General features: G+C 36.9%; 1 protein-coding gene across 4 annotated transcripts in view; it reads right to left on the reverse strand.

Annotated features, from left to right (window-relative positions):
* PRKACB (protein kinase cAMP-activated catalytic subunit beta) overlaps window positions 1-21,568 on the reverse strand; it is an 81,160-nt gene that overhangs the window by 27,693 nt on the left and 31,899 nt on the right. The window contains exon 1 of one of the 4 annotated variants that reach the window (XM_064720121.1): window positions 6,783-6,978. The exons of 2 other annotated variants lie outside the window; for them this stretch is intronic. In XM_064720121.1, the coding sequence (XP_064576191.1) occupies window positions 6,783-6,963 (181 nt within the window). In that variant the 5' untranslated portion in view covers window positions 6,964-6,978. Of the gene's footprint in view, window positions 1-3,168; window positions 3,533-6,782; window positions 6,979-21,568 lie in introns of those variants that run through there. One more of the 4 variants, XM_064720124.1, reaches the window with a different exon arrangement.

Raw genomic sequence — 21,568 nt, forward strand, 5'->3', positions numbered from 1 at the left:
CAAATATATAAACAATTTGAGATGTTAACTAAAAATGAGGGCAAAAACCAAATATTTCTGATAAAAAAAATACTCTAGTCACCATTGCATTACTTTTGTAAGTGGGAGTTCAAGACTACAAAATACCAAATACCCATTCCTTTGGAAGAAATCTCAACTCTGTTACTCTCATTTTTTGCTTCTACCCCAAACCAAGCACTGTGTTCACTTTGTGGATATATTTCATGAATTATGTAAATGCAGCAGCCTTTGTCTTGTCTTTTTCAAATATTTTGTACAAGAACTAGAATAAAACACAAACCCAAGTTATCACCCAAGAAACTGCTGTAGTTTGCTGACAGAGGGTAATGAGTAACAGTAGGGAATTTTTGAAAATAAGAAAGCATTAGTCCCATGAGACATACATAGGAAGATATATGGTTCTGGCACCCAGAAATTCCATGGCATTCTTCCATTTTTTACAATCTTTTGAGCAGTGGGAATAATCAGTTGCTGCTTATTGCCCCTTGCTGTTAGAAATGTTCTCAGAGCACATAACTAATGCATTTATACTACCTCCCTTCACTCCTTACACAAGCCTATGCTCTAGTGTGCACTGAACTGGGCAATATTTCAGCAGAGTCCATCAGCGTGGCTCACGCCCTTTCCATGCACTGCTCCATCTGTCTCCATATACATCTGGTGACTGTCTTTTGAGTGCAAATGTCTGTATCACCAATTACCTCTATTTGCAGTATTGGAAAGTAGCAGCAAAATCATCTAATTAGTGACACTTCAGAATTTTAAGCCTATTCTTAGTGAAACAGAAGATTTAGCAGACTATACCTTTGACCCCTGGGAGCTGGGGCTATTATTTACTTGACCTTACAGTTTTATCTGTTCAAGCTGTTCAAAACAAAAGTCCAACTTCAAAGAAATAGAAAACCACCTTTTCCTTTGAGTCTTTCTAGAAAACAAAAAATCTAAGCATATAACCAGACCTTTTCTGGGGAGGGAAAAAAAGGAAGAAATAAAAGGGGGAAAAATTAGCCACTTGTACTTGCAATTGAAGAAAATACATAATTTTTTTCATCAAGGTTTCACTTGCATCTCGGTCGTCTTTCTCAAGGAAAGCATCTGATTTTATCCGCTGACAGGGTGTAATGTAACACTGCTGCAGTGAAGCCAGCCACAAAAATGCATTGAAAAGCATAAGTGGTTTAAATAGGGAAATGTTTACAGCAAAGACTTAATCTTGATGGAGCAGGAGATAGCTGCCTTTCCCTTGTCAAAATTAGACTAATTTATAGGTATTTTTGATTGGGAATCAACACCTGTTAAAAGTTGTTCCTATTTATTTCTATGTTTTAATGGAACTGGGAGCCTGCATGTCAAGAGGAATAAAATCTACAGATGCAAATTGCAGAACAAACCCCCAGGGAAAGAAAAAATCCCCAACCCTAAGAAGAACCACCACCCTCCAAAAACCCACACCACTAAACAAACAAAAAACCAACATAATTGTTGAGGTTATAAACAACTATAACCTCTTTCTCACCTAGCTTGTGTGAAATTTATTCCTTTATGACTCATAAATCATAAGAGAATATTCAAACAAAAACCCAAAACTCAGAATTCACAGAGCTGACTTCCACAAATCTCAATTCCTATGGAAGCTATGACCTAACTGTAAGAGAAACAGAGGAAAATGTGATAGAAAAACCAGTCTGGTACCAGCTGGTGAAAAGTGGAGACTTTCTGACCCCAGGAGAGACCTCTCCATGAGCAGAGGAGTGGCTGTGACATGGAGGAAATGCAGAGGCTGTCGCTTCCCCCTCCCCCGAGGCTGAGCAGGGCAGGTGGTGCGGGGATGCCGGGACGCCATCGCGTCCCTGCGGGGCAATGTGGCCACAGCAGCTCCGTGCTGGGCTCCACCTGCCAGCATCCCTGCGGGGATGTGGGGAGCACACACCCGGGCTGGGACAGCACTCCCAGGGACAGCCTGCGTTTGGGTTTATTCAAACAGCCGTGAATGATGCTGTGCCACAAATCTCCATCGTGTAGGTACAAAGTACTGAAACACTGCCTTAATAACTGCATCGGTTTTGACATTTGTACTTTGTACACCAAGGAAATGACAGCCACACTTTCCATTCTGGGCAAGATGACCTCAACACATTTGTATGAGATAAGTATAGATAAGCTGATATTAGATAAGGCAGTGGGATAACTCCTCCCTGCCATGCACACAAATGAAATCTTTGTAAAAATGGTCCTTTAAATTTGTAGTATTAAGCAAAACCACACAGACACACATGCACACAAACACCCCACATACATGATTAACTGCTCTTTCTTTTCAATAAAATCTGTTTCAAGTCATTTTCCAAAGCTCTAGACTATCTGTTTGAAACAAAAAGGCATCATTTCCATAGCTAGCATATTTGGGCTTTTTGAAAACAATTTTCAAAGGATATATTTTTCTAAGAAAACAGATTTACAGTCTATATATTGAGAAAAATAACTTTCAAAAATATTACAAGAAGGACTATAGCACTTCATTAACTCCATTATATTCAAAGTACCTTATAATAACTAGTCACAGTGGTTTTGGAAAGTAAATACCTGCCTGGTAAGTTTACTAGATCTATTACAGTATCTCATTTCAAATGAGACTCCCCTCCCTTACTTCCATGAATGACCTCAACTATTCTGCCATCCCAGCATTTGGAAGACTAAAAATAATAGCAGAATAAGCTGGTTCAGACGAAAAACAAAAGCCTGTTTAGATTTTCAGGTGATGATTACAATAATTTCAGAAGGCCTCTCTGATTTGTATAAATTCACAGAAAATAATTTATTATGAGTGACACAGAAAATTAAGTGAACAGACATGTATATATTCAATTACAAAATTGTCCAAATCGGATATTTCCAAAAGAAACCTTTAAAATAATATTTTAAATAATAATATCTAAATACCAGTCATGCAAAGCAAGCTGTTTAATAAAAAGCTGCAAATCTTTAAGACTAATAATTTTACATAGAAACCCACAGCGAGTCGATTACAAAAACAAAGAAACCAGCAGTCGATGCAGCTCTGCAGACAAGAAAGGGAAACCTGGTAGATTTTCCCTGATTGTGAAGACGGAACAAAAAACGTCTCAAAAGGGAATAGAAAAGACTTACCATTCATGCTGAAGAGCTAGTTTTCAGAAACATATTGCTCCAAATATTAATCCAACAGTTGATGAAATATGTTAATCTCTACCAAATCAGTGCTTCAATCTCTAAATACACTTACACACTAAGCAGAAAGAGAGCACACAGAATCCAGAGAGCTGCTCTTCCTTATGAGCTCCTTGTGATGCAAAAAACTACGAAGCACAAGATACCAGTAGGATATCAAAATCAATATTCAGGACACAGGTATTTGGTTTTGCTCATTAACTACTACTGTTCTGACCAATGCTACCTATTCATGTCTAAAGCAACTCAAAATGGCAGGGGAAAAAAGCATGCAAACACCAGGAGGGTTTAAGATGTTCTCAATTATATCAAGCACTGGTTGTTTCCATGGCAACCTTAGACCAGAATTATCTGTTGACTTGTACCCAACTAGTAGTTATTCTAAAGCTTTAAGCAATTCATACAGTATGCTCTGTACATTATTTCATATTTAACATGTGTTTTTCTCTCTCTGCACACACATATACAAGTAACTATTCTGCTAAATCTCTATAAATCATTCTACTGTATTTGGAAGTATACTGGTATTATTTTGAATCAGAGATCAAATTATATTCTTTTGATTGTTTATCACCCATCCGCTTTCAATTTAGAGACTGAAGATGGCAGATGCACTAGTGGTGACCCTTCTGACCATTTCAGGTATCCAAGTTGTTGATATTCTTATGCAGATTTGGAAAACACTTATTGGTTCAAGAATATAAGACACACTGATCTTACTGTCACTACATTCAAAATCAAGCAACCTCGTTCTCCTTTCCTTTCGCATTTCAGTTTTTGAAAGAGCAACAAGAAACTAAGAAAACAAAGCAAAGACCAAAATGTAGGTTCCATATATTTGCAAGTGGCCACAGTCAAGACTTTTAAACAAAGAATGAAATGCATCGTTCTGATGGCTCCCATCATGTCCCTTTCACCCTTGGGCGGTGCAGCACAACTGACCTGGTCACCAGTTCAGGCTGTGCCATCACATGTGCGCTCAGGCAACTTCTTAAAACAGATTTCAAGGCCTGTGGTGCCCTGAGTCACCTCTGCCCTACTGGACTCTGAGGACATTACAAAACACATTAATTTCATGCATCAACCAAGTATCCAAGGCAAGCTGGAGAAACTGTATGCTTTATATATCAAAATAACAAAGCAAAGATGTTAAGTTTCAAACCCAACCACTGAAAATCCCCAAAGGCCATAGACCACATGGTAATTTATTCAAATCATAACACTGACAACGGCAACTAACAACCAAAGTCCACCCAAACAAGCTCCTTCCCCTTCAGCAACCCCAGAGCTTCTGCAGAAACCACTTGTAAAAGAAACAGACCTGCTATTGTATTTCATTACACCAGAAGATACAAATACATCCACTTCCTTTTCATATAGTTTCTACCTGAAGCCTAAAACAACAAAAACTCTGAGAAGTTGCTTTGCAATTTTTTTTTTCAGGAATAAGAGTGTTTTTGCCTTGAACTTCAATAGTTATTCATGCTGTGTGCTAAGTAGCTTCACCTAAAACTTTACACTAACATTTCTAAGTTGCAGTGATATTGAAAGAATAGTTGAGAATATTCAAATATCCTTCCAAGACAAACCACCAGCATGTTTCCAAAACACTGCTTATTAATTAAACTTTCTGGGAAATTAATCTACAAGCTGAATTCAGTGACTCTAGGCAATTCAATTGCACTCTATTCAATTGACTCTAGTGCAATTCAATTGCACTCTTGGATATAAAACCCCCCCACAACAAAACAAAATGACCCCCAAACAAACATACCAACCAAAATGAAATTAACAGAAAAACCCAAACACCTTGTTTCTCTTTCATGTTTTACAAACTATTTTCAGTGATTATGGATTTTTCTGAAGATCTAATTAGAAGTCAGGAGTAGACAGAAATACTTCCTCCACTGTACTCCCTTTTCTTCTCTATTAGTCTGACTTCAGTGGTAGCAAAATGAGAACATTTAAATGTGAACTCAGTGCATGGGTACCTACAGTAATTTATATTATTACTTTTAAAAAATAATCTAGAGATTGAAGGTAGAGTTTCAGGATGAAGATTCAGAATTTCATCCCAAAACCAAAGCTACATAGTCACCCACCATTCAGTTACCAGCTCAGCAACTTCAGCTCAGAAAACTGCATGCAACTGTTCTGCTTAATTACGACTTAAAATAGCACAGAACAGCCATTTTCTCCATGTTTATCAAGAGACACGACAGTCCATTTCCTCATCAAACATGTCACACTAGGAAGCCTGCCTTATGAAGAGGGGAAGAAAGTAAGAGACTTGTACAAAACAGGTCGCAATTTGTGAGTGTCACTAGGTCATTACCATGTTTTTTTCTTCATGTTATATAAACAAAAATGCTTCAGTGTTATTTTTTTCAAACAGCTATTTACATAAAAAAGAGCTTCTTCATATACACAAGTATGTGCCTATTTTTACCAAGCTGAAAATATTATGGAGAAGTGAAAGCTCAGAATTTATGCACTTTCATCATTTATCTTCCCAACAAAACGAGTCAATTCTTCCTGTCTCATTTGGGAGACCTAGATTTAATCTATTTTAGATCACTGCATTAACACCTTTTTGTTTCCATGTTTACGGCTTATCCTCCGAGAATAGATTCACTCCCTACTCATAAAATATTTTAAATTTCAAGTAAGAAGTATAAATGCTGATTTATTTCATGGCAATACTGTGATGCTGAGAATTTCCAACATGGCCTATCTTCAACTGAAATAATTGTGCTATCTCAAATCCATCAATGAATCTGAAATTTGGAACAAAATTATCATAAATTACCATATTGTAACATTTTAAAATGAGTATTTAACCAGAGACAAGAATTGCTTTGCAAAATACTACACAGCTTTAAAGTTAAAAGGAAAATCAAACGTCAATTTATTTAGATTGTGATTTTTTGAAATCTCTTTCATTGCTCAAAATACAACCATGGAAAATATGAATCCATACAAATAATACTGTAAACTGTTCACTAATTAAGAAATTAATTAGCTAATCCGTATTCCCACACTAAGCTAATATGTAATAGTTAAAATTCAAACTCAATTTTATATTGTTTACCACTATATAGAACATTTCTGATGTATATATCCCTTAAAATCCAACTATGAATGATGAAAAATCCCTTTAATTAGAATTTTAATCTGCACAGCAATGTCTGCCTATTTTTAAGTTTAAACCTTCTAGTCTTTAGTTAGTCTTCTACTTCTGCTGAACTCACTGATTTAATTTGAAAATAAGTAATTTAGAAGTAAGAACTGTGGTGGGTGCTTGCCAAAACAAGTCAACTGTGCTTTGAAAGAAAAAGGAATGCACGATAAATTCTCCTGCCAGCCACCAGTCCATGAACCAGCCCCCATCTTCCCCTGCCTGATGCAATATGCTCTTCTTCCCATTAATACCTTTAGGTAATGAATTACAAAACTGCCCCAGAACCTATCACGCATCAGTGTTCACACTTCATTCACGAGGCAAACTGAAGAGCAACCACCTATAAAAGAAACCAACCCCTCCCCACACTTACTTGATGCATCCCACTGGGCAGTGTACTCAGAGCACTGCTGGCTCTCATTTTCCAGAGCCTCTCTCTGCTCATGCGCACCATTCTTGGAGTGCCTATGGAAGAGGCGGTTAGCAAACCCTTCCAGTCTCTGCAGCGCCGTGGCCGTGCCCTGGCTGCCAGGGACCTCCTTATGCCCTGACATCTACACACACCAGGGACTCACAAAAGCAAAAGAGAACACATCTAAGGGGAGCTGGACGCCCCAGCGCCACTAAGAGCTGTGCATGTGCCGAGCTTCCTGCCTGCAGTGTTTGCTAACCACGACTCTCTTCTACTTCCTGTTAAGGAAAGCTCTATGATGTACTGAGCTCTATGATGTATTGGTTTGTACAGTGAAAAGTTTCTTTTCATGTAAATTGAATAGTGTTTTGTTTTTTAGAAAACAAACAAGCAATAATTTCTCTAGTATGTATTCTCATTGCTTTTTAACGCATTAAACTTCATACTTAAGTATACATTTTATGTTAGAGAACTACAAACAACCCGTTTAGAAGTAAAGATCAGAAAGTAGATAGGTAATTTTTTCATTTACCACAACCACACGTGAAAAAAACCAAAAGTAACTATTCTGCAGTTCCTCTCCTGTTATTAAGATGGAGTACTACATCATCACAGCAACATATCCAGCTGGAATCTAATCTTTAGTAATCTCATGCTTTCAACTAATCAACTTCCTAAGCAAGGAAGTTACTGAACAAACTTACGTTATTACTGGAGGAAGAAAAACCATATTATTTTCTTCCTTTGTGGATAAAATCAGTGAAGAAGTTGAATTCTATTGCACATTTAAACACAAGCGCATTGTACTTTTTCAAACTGGGTTCTACTTATTCCGCAAATGAACCAAACACATTTAAATTTTGCTGATAAGATTTCATTCTTTCACAAGAAATCTTAGTATTTTCAACTGTGGAGTAAGTCTAGAAAGTGTAACTTTTAATGGCACAAAATATAAGGAAAAGAAACCGAAAGCTGTATTTAACACTATAATTATTTGCAAATTATGTAATTTTGCATGCTTACAATGGGTAATACTAAATATTCGTTTTTGTGAAAATGGAAACACATCTATTTCTGCACATCTACAATGTGGCTTTTTAAAACTTTAGGCTATTCTTAAGAAAGATTGAAATATGTTTTCCACAATCTGTCTCCTGTCTTACAGTCAACACGTGTTAAAGACATACCTCTCATTTTTCACCACCATACTTCTCACTGCATAGTTTTCAAATGTCAGCAGATACCCACCCTTGGACATTATATAACCATTTCATAACAGCCCTGTGCCTCAGAAAAAAACCCCATGCTGACAAACTGCCCATGACAGTGATAAAACAATAAAAATGCCAACAGACAGATTTTACAAATTTGGCTACATTCTTCCTCATGGGCACTGCTACACTTGTGATTTGCCTCTGCCAGCACAACCCATTACATTTCTAGACTCTACACAAAGCCCAGGAATGCCCTGTGCTTGCAGGCTCCAGATACTTTGGAAATGTAACTTCTTTCTCCAGCCCCTGGTCAAAATTTGGAACCAACTGTTGAGGTGCCTACATTCTGCACAGCCATCTGACAATTCGGGTAATCATCAGCTATTGCAGAGGTGCCCAGGCTGCTCCTCCATCAGGGTCTGGCGCTGCAACCTTCCCTGGATGCCACCTCATGCCTTGCAGCCTTTCACCTGCTCTGTTCCAAGGCCAATTATGACATCCAGAACATCCCATTGGCTCAAGGCTCTCTGCTAGAAACAGGATGTAGTGAAGATCATGAGGATCTGTTTGCCTTACCAGGGGTCACAAACAGGCAGAGGGGATATGTTCCAGCCATATATAACCCAACACAGAGTAAGGCCATGCTACTCCCACACAACAATGCAGAAATTATTTAAGACAACATCAAGATGCTTATTCCATGCATGGTGATCTTTCTGGAGCTGAAGAGCCTCTCTGGAATTGTACAGATGTGCTCCCCCTGCAGCTCACCACAAGTCCTCGGGCACTGAGAGATTCTTTCCAAGAGACTCATATTCTCTCTAACCTTGGCTGTTTTCTCCAGTAAACAAAGCTACCTGGTATGATGGTGTGCTTGTCTCTCTGCTCTCCCACGGTTCTGAGCCATTACACTGCTGCTGTTTTATCATTCACACAGCTCTTCAACTAAATCATTTTGTTTCCCTGATCTGAAAGACAGTAATTTACAAGATTCACATTACTTAAGTTCCAGTCTGCCAGCCATGTCGAGTCTATGGAGAGATATGGAAACTGCCACAGAGCAACTCTGCCCATCAAAATTCAGGGCACTTAATGCACCCAAATGTCTAGCCTGGACACTTGAAGCAGGGGTCAAAAGAAGAATCATCAATACTCATACTCTGACATCACAGAAGTAAGTGGTTTGAGTGAAAACATGTTACCAAAAAGGAATTCTTAGAAGAAATCCTAAGAGAAAGCCTGAATTTGCCAGAATTTTAAGAACTTCTGCCAGTGTATGGTTACAGAAGTTTCTGCACACATAAAACATGAAAAGAAAGTGCTGGTAACATTTTCACAGATAGTAATACACTTTCCTAATCTAGGAAATTCTTGGCATTGACTGGCATTGCCCAATGCAGTACAAAAAGCTACCATACAGACCAACATCTCATATGGCTTTCAATGTCTCCAAATGAAGTCCATGATTTTTAAAGATGGAACTTCCTATTTCTGTTTACTTAATCTTTCATCTTATTGACACACTGATCTTCCAATTAATTATTACATCAAGTAAATTATATGCTATATAGGAAGAACAGAATGCAAGAGAGAATCTGAAATTCCTGTTCTGTAAGAGATAAACTTCCAATTTCTTGCAGCCAAAGTCAACACTGAAATGTTGATTTTCTTTAGAAATTTTATTTTTGCTATCTTCTGACCACCAAATCTTGGCAAAATTTTAAAACACAGTCAAAAACTCAGAGCAGTAACATTCAACAAGTAACATAAAACTGAGACCTTCAACTCCGAATTTGAACATTGCATGTGCAAATTCTGGTATTTTCATAAACAGCATTTCAGCAAAAATGCTCCCCCAATTTTATAAAAAGCAACACCAGGATGAGTTAGCCCAAGGACAAGGGCTAACATAGTGGTCCTCCAAGCTGATAAAGGCAACAAAGCCATTTACACTTCTCCTGATGGCCAATCTATTGGCTGGGCAGATTTCCCAGGGGCTGATGCCCTGTGGCATATTACAACACACAGCACTATAACCCAGCCACAGATCCTCCAGCTCCTGGCTGAAAAAGAATCTACCAGGTAGCTACATGGACAATTTATTTTTAATAATCCCTGCTAAAACAGTATTTCTCAATTTCTAAGAAGAAACTCTACTGTACCAGTCAAGCCTTAAAAATGAAGGATTAAGAATGAGACTCCTCTCCTCAAAGGACCCAGATGGTTGAGTAACAGCATGTTACCATGTGTTGTAACTTTACTTGGAAATCGTTTGAAATATTTTTAAAGGATAATGTGTGCATTTTTCTATATTCAGGCAAAGCAGGACTGTACAAATAACACCATTCTCTAGTGTTTAATGAAGGTTAACCTTGAGAATCTTGCAATCAAGAACAAGAGTTTTTAAGACAACTAAATCTATTCCTTAACAGGACTTAGAAAAATGGGTTTACAATACAAACCAAATTTCAGATCACCTACAGCTAAATAAAATTTAGGCTTTAATTCCATATCTTGAAATAATATTTTTCTGGTTCCATCTTCTAGTTCTCAAAATAAAAATACTATTTTCTATCTTCTTTTACATATGAAACATATTATTTGAAACGGAATTTTTTTTTTTCACAGGAGGCCTCTATCTGTATTAAATAGACATACTGCAACAGTTTCTGCTTTTTTTTTTTAATCAATGGAAAAAATAACTTAAACCTTATAAATGACTAATGAAGAACTTATTTTTCCTAGAGGTTAAAGAAAGTTTGCTTATTTGCTTTAAAAATTGATGACTTGATGAAACACATTTTCTCCTTTATGCATCAGTTATTTCAAAAATGAAAGAAAAAAATCCATCTTCAGCATTTTTTATTTATTACAAAAGGAATGAGCAATTACTTGATACAACGCATTAGTGAGGAATCCTCCATTTTTAAGAGCTTGGGGATCTTGCCAAATTTTGCTTGTCTCTTACTGACCAATAAAGTATTTCTAAGTTGAAAGACACAGCCAACACATTACATAAAAAGAAAATAATTTAAGTGATGAATTTTGAATTTGAAAATAAAAAAAGTTTCTAAGTATTGAATGATTCTCAAAATTTTTACATGATATATACAAAAAAACCTAGAGTGTCAGTGCTATAAGCCTTAGGCAATACGTGTGGTATTTTTCTAGTTGTTAGATAAACCTTGAGAGAAAATGACGTAAAACAAAGTATACAGATAGCCCTTTTGTAACTTAAAAACCCCCTTCATTTTCATCCGAAATTATGTAATTGAACACAATCCATTTTGAGTCTTGCCAGGCATGCATATTTCAGAAGGAATTATGGGTAGAGAGACAAAAAAAGGCTCTTGAAAAAGCAGATGTGTTTTGATTTTCACTGTACATCCAGCACTATTCCACTGGGTTGCATTTCTTCTTAAACACACGGAAGGAGGAGCAGTATTTGCTCACAGCTTACAGCTTTGATGGCTCTCCATTTTGAAACAAAGATTTTTCAAAATGTACATAAGGAAAATAAACACAACCAGCAACCTCATTGTTTAATAAAACACAAGAAAGCAAACCCATCCAGGTTCAGTGTGCCTGTATGCCTACATTTTTCCTAACAAGGTTAACCCTTCCTAGAGAGTCCCTGCGAGAGCTGCACCGAAGCTGGGACTGCAGCACTGCTATAAATAGGAGCGCCAGGAGGAAGTTGTTGCTATGGAAACAGCAGTCATAGTTCTATTTTCACTCCACAGGACTCTACTGGCATCTACTGTACACCAGTTTAACTGCAGCACGCATTTAATACCTTCTCATCAGGAAGCATTAATTTAAGCTCACATGGTCAAACAGCATTGTTTGCTTGTTAACCATGATGATACAAAATAATTAAAAACATACGTGAGAACTTGGAGTAAAAAAAGGAATAAAAATGTCAAATTCAGCATCTGATTTTTCATATGTAGGCTAAAAGTTCTTACTCTTCCCATCAGTTTTCTTGTCATAATTTGACAAATTCATCATCTCAGATATTGTGATTCATGTATGTGCTGTGGACACATACCATGGCAGCAGATCAAGTTTCCGTTTCTACCAACACATTATCTGGTCTTTTTGAAATCAAATACCTTGTAGTCACCGTCTCACATCTAGCACAGACAAGAAAGGGACAGAGAATTCTCTCAGTACAAAAGGCAAATCTTCAACACAACTGTCCAATTTGCCAAAGACAACTGGATTTCTCCCCTAAGACACCACCTTGCTCCATGCTTGTCTCACAGCTCCCTTCAAGGTGCTGTGCTCACTGACACTGGCCAGTACAACAGCGGAGACTGCAAGACGGGTGTTGGCAGAATGCGAATAAAAATTGCACAATTGTTCCACAGTAAAACAAAGGTTAGCCAGCAACCATCTTTGAAAAAGCTGCTTTAATATAAGCACAGGAGATCTGAAAGTACTGGTGAGATCTGCTTGGTGTCCATGCCCTTCCAAATCACACACATTGCTCAAATAACCTTCTGTAGTTACTTGCTAGCACAATTTATGATAGCCTGACAGCCAATCAGAAGTTTTGTACTCTTACTTTGCAGCAAAAGAGAAAGTATCTATGTAAGTGGTTTTTATTGTATTTACACAAAATAGTAATCCACCAGGAGAAAACGGTTTCTGCTTTTGAACCAATGAGGTCTACAAAAAAAATGTAAGTATGTGGACTTTTAAAATTAAAATCCTAGGCTGAATTGTGAAGCAATTTAGCATGAACTCAGTTAATCTGCCTCTCTGAAAAACCCAACAGCAAATAAAGGTTTTGGTCCACCTAATTTACATCAAACTAAGTACTACTGTTGATTAACATTGAGCATTAATGGGTTATTGATCCAAAATGAGGTAAGATGAGGTTCTTGAATTAGAAGAACCATGTTTGCTCAGTATCTGACTGGGCCCAAGGAGAAGCTCTCTGCTTCCATCCTGGCCATTCTCCATCAGAACAAGGATGCTGAAGATCTGCCTTTCACAGGAACCATAAAGGCTCCTGCAGGTGCAAAGCTGCTGTGGAGAGGATCTTGGCTACAGGAAGCTTTGGGTAGAGGGGCTCTCCTTTTTCAAAAATCTGCAGGCTTGGTCTATCCTTCCTTGGTTTAGCTACTGAACTAAAGGAACTTGTAAGGAATTGCACCATATGAGGCACACTTAGGTTCAAAAACTCCTTCCTAGGACACATTAAGCATAATTTGTTGTGAATCACAGTGCCACACATCATGAATTATTATTAACTCTGAGAGATCTGGACTCATATTTACACATAATTTTTGATGCAGGATAATGGGAGGAAGCAAGAGAAAGAACAGCAGTAAAATGTTCACCTAAACTGAAGTTTTGTAGGCAAAAATTATTCACAATATTAGCAGCTAGACTTCACTATCAGATCTGTACTGAACAGTAAAAGACCAGAATGCTAAATACTAGAGCAACCAGAGACATTTTCGTAGCACTTTCAGGAAGCCAATCTGCATTTTAAATCACCAGCACACTTCCTAGGGGAAAAACAATTACCCAAACCAAATGACTCCACCTTGAGCAAAGTATTTTAAATTCATACCTTTGTTTTCCTTCCAAAACTGGAGCATTCCTTGATTATATGACACTTAGGTTCAATTAGAAAAATATCCCAATAAGGAAGAAAGCTAACCCAAAGTAACTCTATTAAAAGGGATAGTGCTTTTTCATAGACTGAAGGAGTAGAGAGTGCAAATTAGAATACAGAAGTGGCTTTTATAAAGTACAGTCTGAAGCACAAAACATTTGGCCAAGCGCTGCAGAGATGCACTCCCCACTGCAAAGCCCCTGTATCGCAGCGCCCCACCAGAGTGCAGGCTGCCCTAGAGGGTCCTGCTCCCTCCCCTCCCACCAGCCTGCTCTGCATCAGATACCCCACAGCACAGAGGAACAAGTGAAGCACTCGCTGTCCCCCCGAGCAGCTAGAGTGCAACATGGGCATTATGCCCTGACCAGTACAGGGGATGCTGCTGGCCACAGGACAAGAGGCTGCAGAACATCTAAGAGGGCATTTCAGAGCTCACCAAACACACCTTGTGCTAAGAGAGGGGAATCTCAGCTACAGGAACTTGCAGGACTGCAGAGGCATCAGAAGCACAGCTCAGAAAACAAGATTTCTCTATATACTGAGGTTAATTACACCGTGTTTACAAAATATATGTTAGTCTGCACTTAAATGGAGTAACAAATGCCATCTGCTGGTTTAAGACCAAAGCAAGCATGAGGTAAAAAACTATAATACTAAACAGAAAATTTTAGAAGTACTCGGTCATTCATTTGTAATGCGTTGCACAAACACAACTGAATATCTAATTTTTTAGAGGGGAAATATTTCACACACCAGCCTTCTAATTACTAGGTATTTGTCTTAGTGAAGCAGCAATGAAGTTCACAGACCGTACTTTTTTCCCTATTTGTGATGGGTTTTAATTTAAATACTAATTTATATTGAGTTTATTTCACATAAGGTGAATTTGTTTATTATTAGTCTGAATATATTGTTAAATAGTATTTACATTTGAATATAACAGAAATAATTCACAAAGTTAAAAAACATTCTTAAAATTAAACATTTGCCTTTGGCTATTTATGAAATGTGTTTACCAGTAAGCGACAGGCACTTTGCTTCTCAGTCCACATTACCTTGTGGCATTCCCAAGTTTTACTTTACAACAAATGCCAAAACAACTAAAGCTTGGACAGGTGGAATGGTCAAAAGACAGCTTTCACTCTTCTATTTACAAAGAATGAGATAATAACATAACTACAGTATATTTAATTTGGTTTTATGTTTGTTTTAAAGCATAGGAAAGCAGGAAGCACGTTCCAGGAAAGAAACACTACAAGATTAAACGCAGTGTTTCTTTTCTTTTTTGTGGATAAATTACACCAATCTTTGTAATTCTCTGAACAACTGTTGAACAAAGTCAAACAATTCACACGGCATGCTAGCTCCACATGCAATATGAATATCACAAAGATATAATTCCTTAATATTGTATCCTCAGCCTTTCAATTGTATTTTCCCTTTCAAAGCATCATGATCAAAGGTTTTTTTAAAAAAAGATCAAAAGAAACTAGTGGTTCCTTTACCAGCTTACAGAGAAAAAGTTACAAGCTGTGCTACACATAACATTTTTTTATTTTAATGGAAAATGAGTGCTTGATAATACATAACAGTTTTATTCTGAGAAGTTTAACAATTCTGCATTTTGTTTAAAAAGCAAACATTTTCTTTCTAAGAAACAGGTTTTTGTTATGCTGGCTACTTGTAATAGAGCTCACTCCATTCGATTTCACAAAGAATAAACTTTTCCACAGTAACACTATTTAAATTAAAAAATAATTTTCAGTGTAATATAAACTTTTAAGTGACAGGTTAACCACAGTAAATCACCTTGAAGCTACTTTTTAATTAGATACAAGAACATCCATTAGTTGAAATTGTATTTACCTTTAATTTTCTCTAAAGAGAAATAAGAGCAAAGGGCAATTAAAAATGCATTCTGAAAATCACTGTATTTCATACCGTGAATTGCCACTAAAAGCATTTTCTCAAAGCAGTGCCAATCAACCCCATACCCTTCTGAACAAGGATACTGTGACCCTTCTGTGCCACCGTGTGCTTCAGTGCCCACCTCCACTGCAGACTGCACACAGGGGCAGCAGATCCTTTCCAGATCCAGCAGATCCATCTAGGGCCTTCCTGCTAATACCTGGCAGTGGTCACACCATAGGATAGGCCATCTTAATCATGATTACTCCAAAATAACGAAAATGTTTTGACTATTCCTATTTTGAATGGGTGAAGTCTATCTCATGATAGCATTGTACAGACCCTTCGTATTTCTGGGAAATAAAAATCTCTCTCATTTAGCAGAGCTTGAAGATATCTCTTGAGTTTTTATCTTAATTTACTTGAACCATTTTGAGAAAAAAATGCTTAAAAGTTTGTAACTAGCCAGAGGCTTCATTTCTTCCTGCTGGAAGAACAAACATGTTTCACTGGGAGCCAGTCTCAGATGCTCACAGCTCTTCCTAACAAGCTCAATACAGAATTGTTATTTCTGGGAGTCACATGGCATGTGGGAAGGTTCTGGTTTTCTTCCAATTCCTCTCAAGTTAAAATCTACCCAAGAAAGCTGCCAACTGCCAAAATGAGGTAACAGTTGCACTACATTGGGCAATTTTTCTAAACTTATTTCCACTATAAGATCCACCTTCCTCCATTCTAGGGAGGGTGGGTGGAAGGAAACACATGGCATCCCATGTAAGTGAAGTATCAAAATAATGAACTTCGTAATTGCAGTAACTGAGCCCTCTTCTCACCTTTTAAATACAATAAAAAAAAAAAGCCCAGCACTTAAACTACAAGAAATAAAAGCCTAAATGAATACTTATCTGAAGCGAAAATGAGTGCTTACATATTATTATTAGGTAACATATGACATTTGCATTCCTTTGTCTCTGTGAAGTTGACACTTCCAGAAGAAAATATCAGCTTAATTTATGAGCCAAGTAAAGCAAAGTATTATTGCAATTTTTGAAAACACTGCTGATACATGATTTTGCTGTAAAGTTGTGCGAGGCTAACAATGCATTTATGCATTGCTGGAAAACTTGCAGCCTCAATGCCATTCATGTTGAAACACCAAGTTTATCTTCCTTCCTTGCTCTGAGGAAAATGGGTACATATATACTCACTCTAAGAAACAGGAAAGAGAGGCTGATATTCTGGGTACAAGTTTTGTTCTACTTAAAGCAACCAGCTCAAGGAATATAGATAAGAAAAGCATGCTTTCAGAAGAACTGCAAACAAAACCATAACTAATTACCCTAATAACAAAATGCTTGCACTCACCTAGAATAGGTATGAAAATAGCAGGGCAGGAAACTCAGCATGAACCTTTAACTCTTCTCCTTTTCTACAAAGACAAATTCTTCTCAATACTATTAAAAATGCAATTCATGTCTCTAGGTAAATATTTTAATGCTGAAAATCATATATGAACATCATTACAGGAGTATATATACTACTCAGTATTTTGAAAAACTTCCCCTCCTCCTTCCTCTCAGGTGGACAGTTTCTGTTGAAATTATTTGTTTCTCTCCCTTGAAGGAGTGAACACACATCTAGAGATACAATTACCAGACACAAGAATGGACACAGCACCTGCAAGAGAAGAGGCCACTTACTCATGTCCTGGGCAGTGAGCTGTGGAGCCTGAGCTCAGATGTTCTCTCTGCCTTTCTTCACAGAATTCTTTTGCACCTCTGGTTTTGCAAATACCTCTTTGATATAATTCTGTTCCACATATTATACATTCAAGTATTTTTCAGTTCAGCCTGACTGCTCAATATGCCAAAATTTCTAATCATACATTCCATCTGTTCCCATTAATTTATGTAGTCTAAAAATAATTGGTAGCCTGAAATTCAACAGAAAACTCAGCCATACACATGGAAACAATTTCAAATAAAATTGTCTGGTTTTTGATTAAATTAAAAATAAGACTTATTTTGATGTTTCATGCTTAAATTGGCATCCTCAAGTTCAAACACTTGCTTTTAAGGTTTTTTTGCATCAGACAAGAAGATGGATTAATATCACACTTTTGACAGTAAACAACAAATTGGCTGACATATTAAAAATTAAGAGAATTATAAGTACACATAAAAAAGACACATTTAATAAACTCTGAGTTTTGTCCTAAATCAAATAAACCCCAAATTAAGGCCTCCAAAGAAAACATATTGAGTGAAATAGATATTTTTAAGACATATGTACACTAGCACCTTTAATTATTGCTAAAACAGGTTAAAATATGAAAGATAAAGGAAATTAGACTTGCTTCTTTTCTTACAAATAATTAGTGAGCCATTAAAAAAGTTTAAAATTAAAATACTCTTTTCTCTGCCAGTAAGTGTCCCCTTCAGGAACAAGTATGACACAAGCATGGGGAACATAACAATATTAGAACACACCAGAACGTCACCAACACTCTGTCAAAAATTAGAATTTCACAACAGAACTGGGGGGGAGGAAAGGCAAAAAAAAAAAAAATAAAATCAGAGGAAGGGCTAACAGGCAAAGAATTGAGAATTGATGCAAGATTGCATTAGGGAGCTGGCACAAGGCAGAGGTAAAACTGAAACAAGGAGCTAAGGAAGGACAGAGTGAGGGCTCTGCATCTGAAACCACTACAGTGAGCGAAGACAAAACCTGAGCCTGAGGGTATGTTAAAGAACAGGAAAAGGCATCTTCATCTGTAGACTCTAACAATTAGAAGACTTTTATTCTCTCATATTATTAAAAAATAAAGTTGTACAATGCAAGCCTCCAAGGGTGTAGTGTAGCCAAAACTTTTCTAGATAAAAAGGTCTGCCTATCACTGCACATGAAGAAGAAAAATACCCTAACCCCTTGCTGCCAATTTTTCAGCCATTTAAATTTAAAGGACAATATTTCATGTCTCTATACAACTTCACCCTTAATTCTCTTTTAGACATTCATTTTAGAAGGTCAAAGGCCAAAAACTGATTTAACACAATCTTATTATCTCAACTCTTTTCAGTTCTCAAACTGAAATAGAAGCTTAATTTAGTTACTGAGGGCCAACTGGGCATAAAGGAAAGATGAAACACCCACTTCTTCAATATTCTTCAGTATTTTAGCAACTTATAACTTGGCTATAACTGACTAAGGAAATGCATACCAAACTACAGACACACTTTGGGTATGCTAAAATAATGAACTCCTCAAAAAAAGTTTGCTAGATCTTGTTTTGCTAGCCTTCATTTTTATCTGATGGTGCTACAGATACTGATTGAGACATTTAAGCTGTAAAACTTAGCGACTGCAGCATCATTAATATGTTGATGTCTTCATAGGAAATAATTATAAAAAAAAATCTGACCTTGGGGTGCGATCTCCTCAGCCAGAGCCAAGACTGCAGCATGAAGAGAGACTTCAGAAAAGCACTTCTGCTCTTTGGCTCACAGGCAAAGCAATCAAAACATCCAAAGTTTATCATGGATTACATGGATCACTTCAGGGTACTCCCCTGGACCCTAAATTATGATGGAGGTCAGACTGCAAAAATAATTAATATTTTTTTATGATGTGGTTAAATACTGGTATCTGTGGTGCTGCTTGTCATTGGTATTTTTCTTGGTAACTTTCAGACTGAATTACTACAAATGGTGATTACACACAATTATGCTCAAAAGCCCAACTACAATCAGTGTACACCACCACTGCATGCTCTGACAGAGCCACGGAATCAGCAGTTTAGTAACATTTTACCTGCTCTCCTAAGACTCATCTGCTGCATTCTACAGCTGCCTTCAACCTAGAAATTACTAAAATTCTTTATTGCCTTGGTGACTCTCTCTTTATCCATTTTCATGATTGTGATGGTTTGGTGAGATCTAGCATTTAACTTGGACCATGTGCAGTGGGGATAAAGAGATCCCCATTGGCCATTACAAAATAAATATTAACCTAAGCATAACTTCTGAGCCATGACTGCAGAGTAAGAAAGGTAAAGACTCTTTGCTTTCCAATAGTTGGCATATTTTTAATATGAGACTTATTTTTAATAAGAGATTAATAAGTTTTGAAAAGCCTGTCACTTACAGGGAAACAAACATTTTTTTCTTTGCTGTTGAATGTAAGTTCACAGAGAAAATGATTTCAAAACAAAATACTATTAATATGATTCTGAGCTCATGACTTCCAGCATACATTTAATTTTCCCTTGCAGTATCTGAACATTTTCAGGACTGAAATGAAGAAGATGAAGTTTCCCAGCTTGCTTATTTTGAAGAAGAATTTACATAATTCACCTGACTTTATTTCAGGGTTTTTAAATTAACAAACATAAAGGTTGAAAAGTGGCCAGAAAGACGAACGGCTATTCCAGAACCCCATTAGGAGGCACTTCACTCAGGAACACATGGGAAACCTGCTCTGCAATAGAAGCCAAAAGTTTGCAAAGTACTTTCCCAGAGTCCATTTAGGTTTAAAAATAGAAATGTAGTATTATGATACAGCAGTCACATGTGGTACATTTGATCTATTTTGAGCTAAAATTAATAAGCACTTTGAGAACGTGAAGTAAATTGATATACTAATTGCCATAAAATAAGGTATAGTTTTCTCTCTGTAACAGACTGCCAACTTAGATGTATTACTGTCAAAAAATGAAGATACACATTATTTTAAGTTACTACAAGTGTTACTACAAGCCTAGGGTAATTATAAGAAGTCTCTTTACTGTATTGCTGTATGCTTAAGTCTTCTAAAGAGTTAATTGTTAAATTAATATTTGCAGTTATTTGCCAGTTTACAGATGAAAGGTGCTTAATAGTGCCAATTAATTAAAAAAGCTAATTATTTTCCCAAAACAATTTCCCTGTTATTTTCCCTATACTTTCCCTAACAGCAATACAGAAATGGTTAAAAGCAGTAGGACTGTTAAGCCTGATTGCATTGCCTCTGCCTTGTTTTTCTGGAACATCGCGAATGAGAAGTGAGGATTTAGACAATCATATGACTCCCAAGTTTAACAGCCCAGATTTTCAGTGCATCAAGCCTAAGCAGGAAGGTCAACAAATACTGCAGTTTGACCTCGGATAAGAGCTGGGTAGTATCTACAAACAATTTTCATACCGTGATACCAGAGCATAACACATTTCTGCCATTTCTACAACACACTGATGGGTGGGCTTCTAATGAGATTTTTAGGAGTGCTTCTGAGTTTAGAAAAAAGAACTCCCTAAGAGTTCCAGACAGCAAAGGCTTATCACAATACCTGTTCCTGTCTTATGATCCCAAATTGTCTGTCTTAATCTTGATATAATAGATATATATATACAGATTGATTTCTTCCCAAAAATTTTAATAAATTCCTCTAACTTGAACATAAAAATATGCAAATTACAAACTATGCCACTGAAAAAGCTCCCATACTACCTCTTAGCTTTATTGTGCATTCTAAAAATACTAACCAGAAATTCCAGTGATACTGGATAAAGTCAACTAAACTACTGCCAACCTATTGTCATACTAATTATGAATATTTATGAATAAAGACAATAACTGACTAGTAAAATTTATTGCTTTTCATAGGGAGACATTTACAAATTAAACCATATAAACAAGTACTTGTCTACATAACTTAAACAGAAAACTGTGTCTTAAAGACATGCTTTATATTTCACATTTTGGCATCCAAAGGCATTTAAAAAGTCAGAATTAGTATTCTTTTTAAAAACAACCTGTGCATGACCCTTGTTTACACATTCTTTGTAACAACAGATACAGGCATGTATTCGATTTTCCAGAAACTGGTACTTCCTGCAGAACAATGTATGGAACTATCCTGGCACTCAATCAGGATCAGGCAGTGAAGGAAATGCATCAGTTGAGCTCCTTTGGAAAGACCAACAGAACTCTGGAAGCAGGATGAAGGAGCCTTTAGCAGC

This window comes from Zonotrichia leucophrys, chromosome 8 (genome assembly GCF_028769735.1).
Source record: "Zonotrichia leucophrys gambelii isolate GWCS_2022_RI chromosome 8, RI_Zleu_2.0, whole genome shotgun sequence".
Taxonomy (NCBI): domain Eukaryota; kingdom Metazoa; phylum Chordata; class Aves; order Passeriformes; family Passerellidae; genus Zonotrichia; species Zonotrichia leucophrys.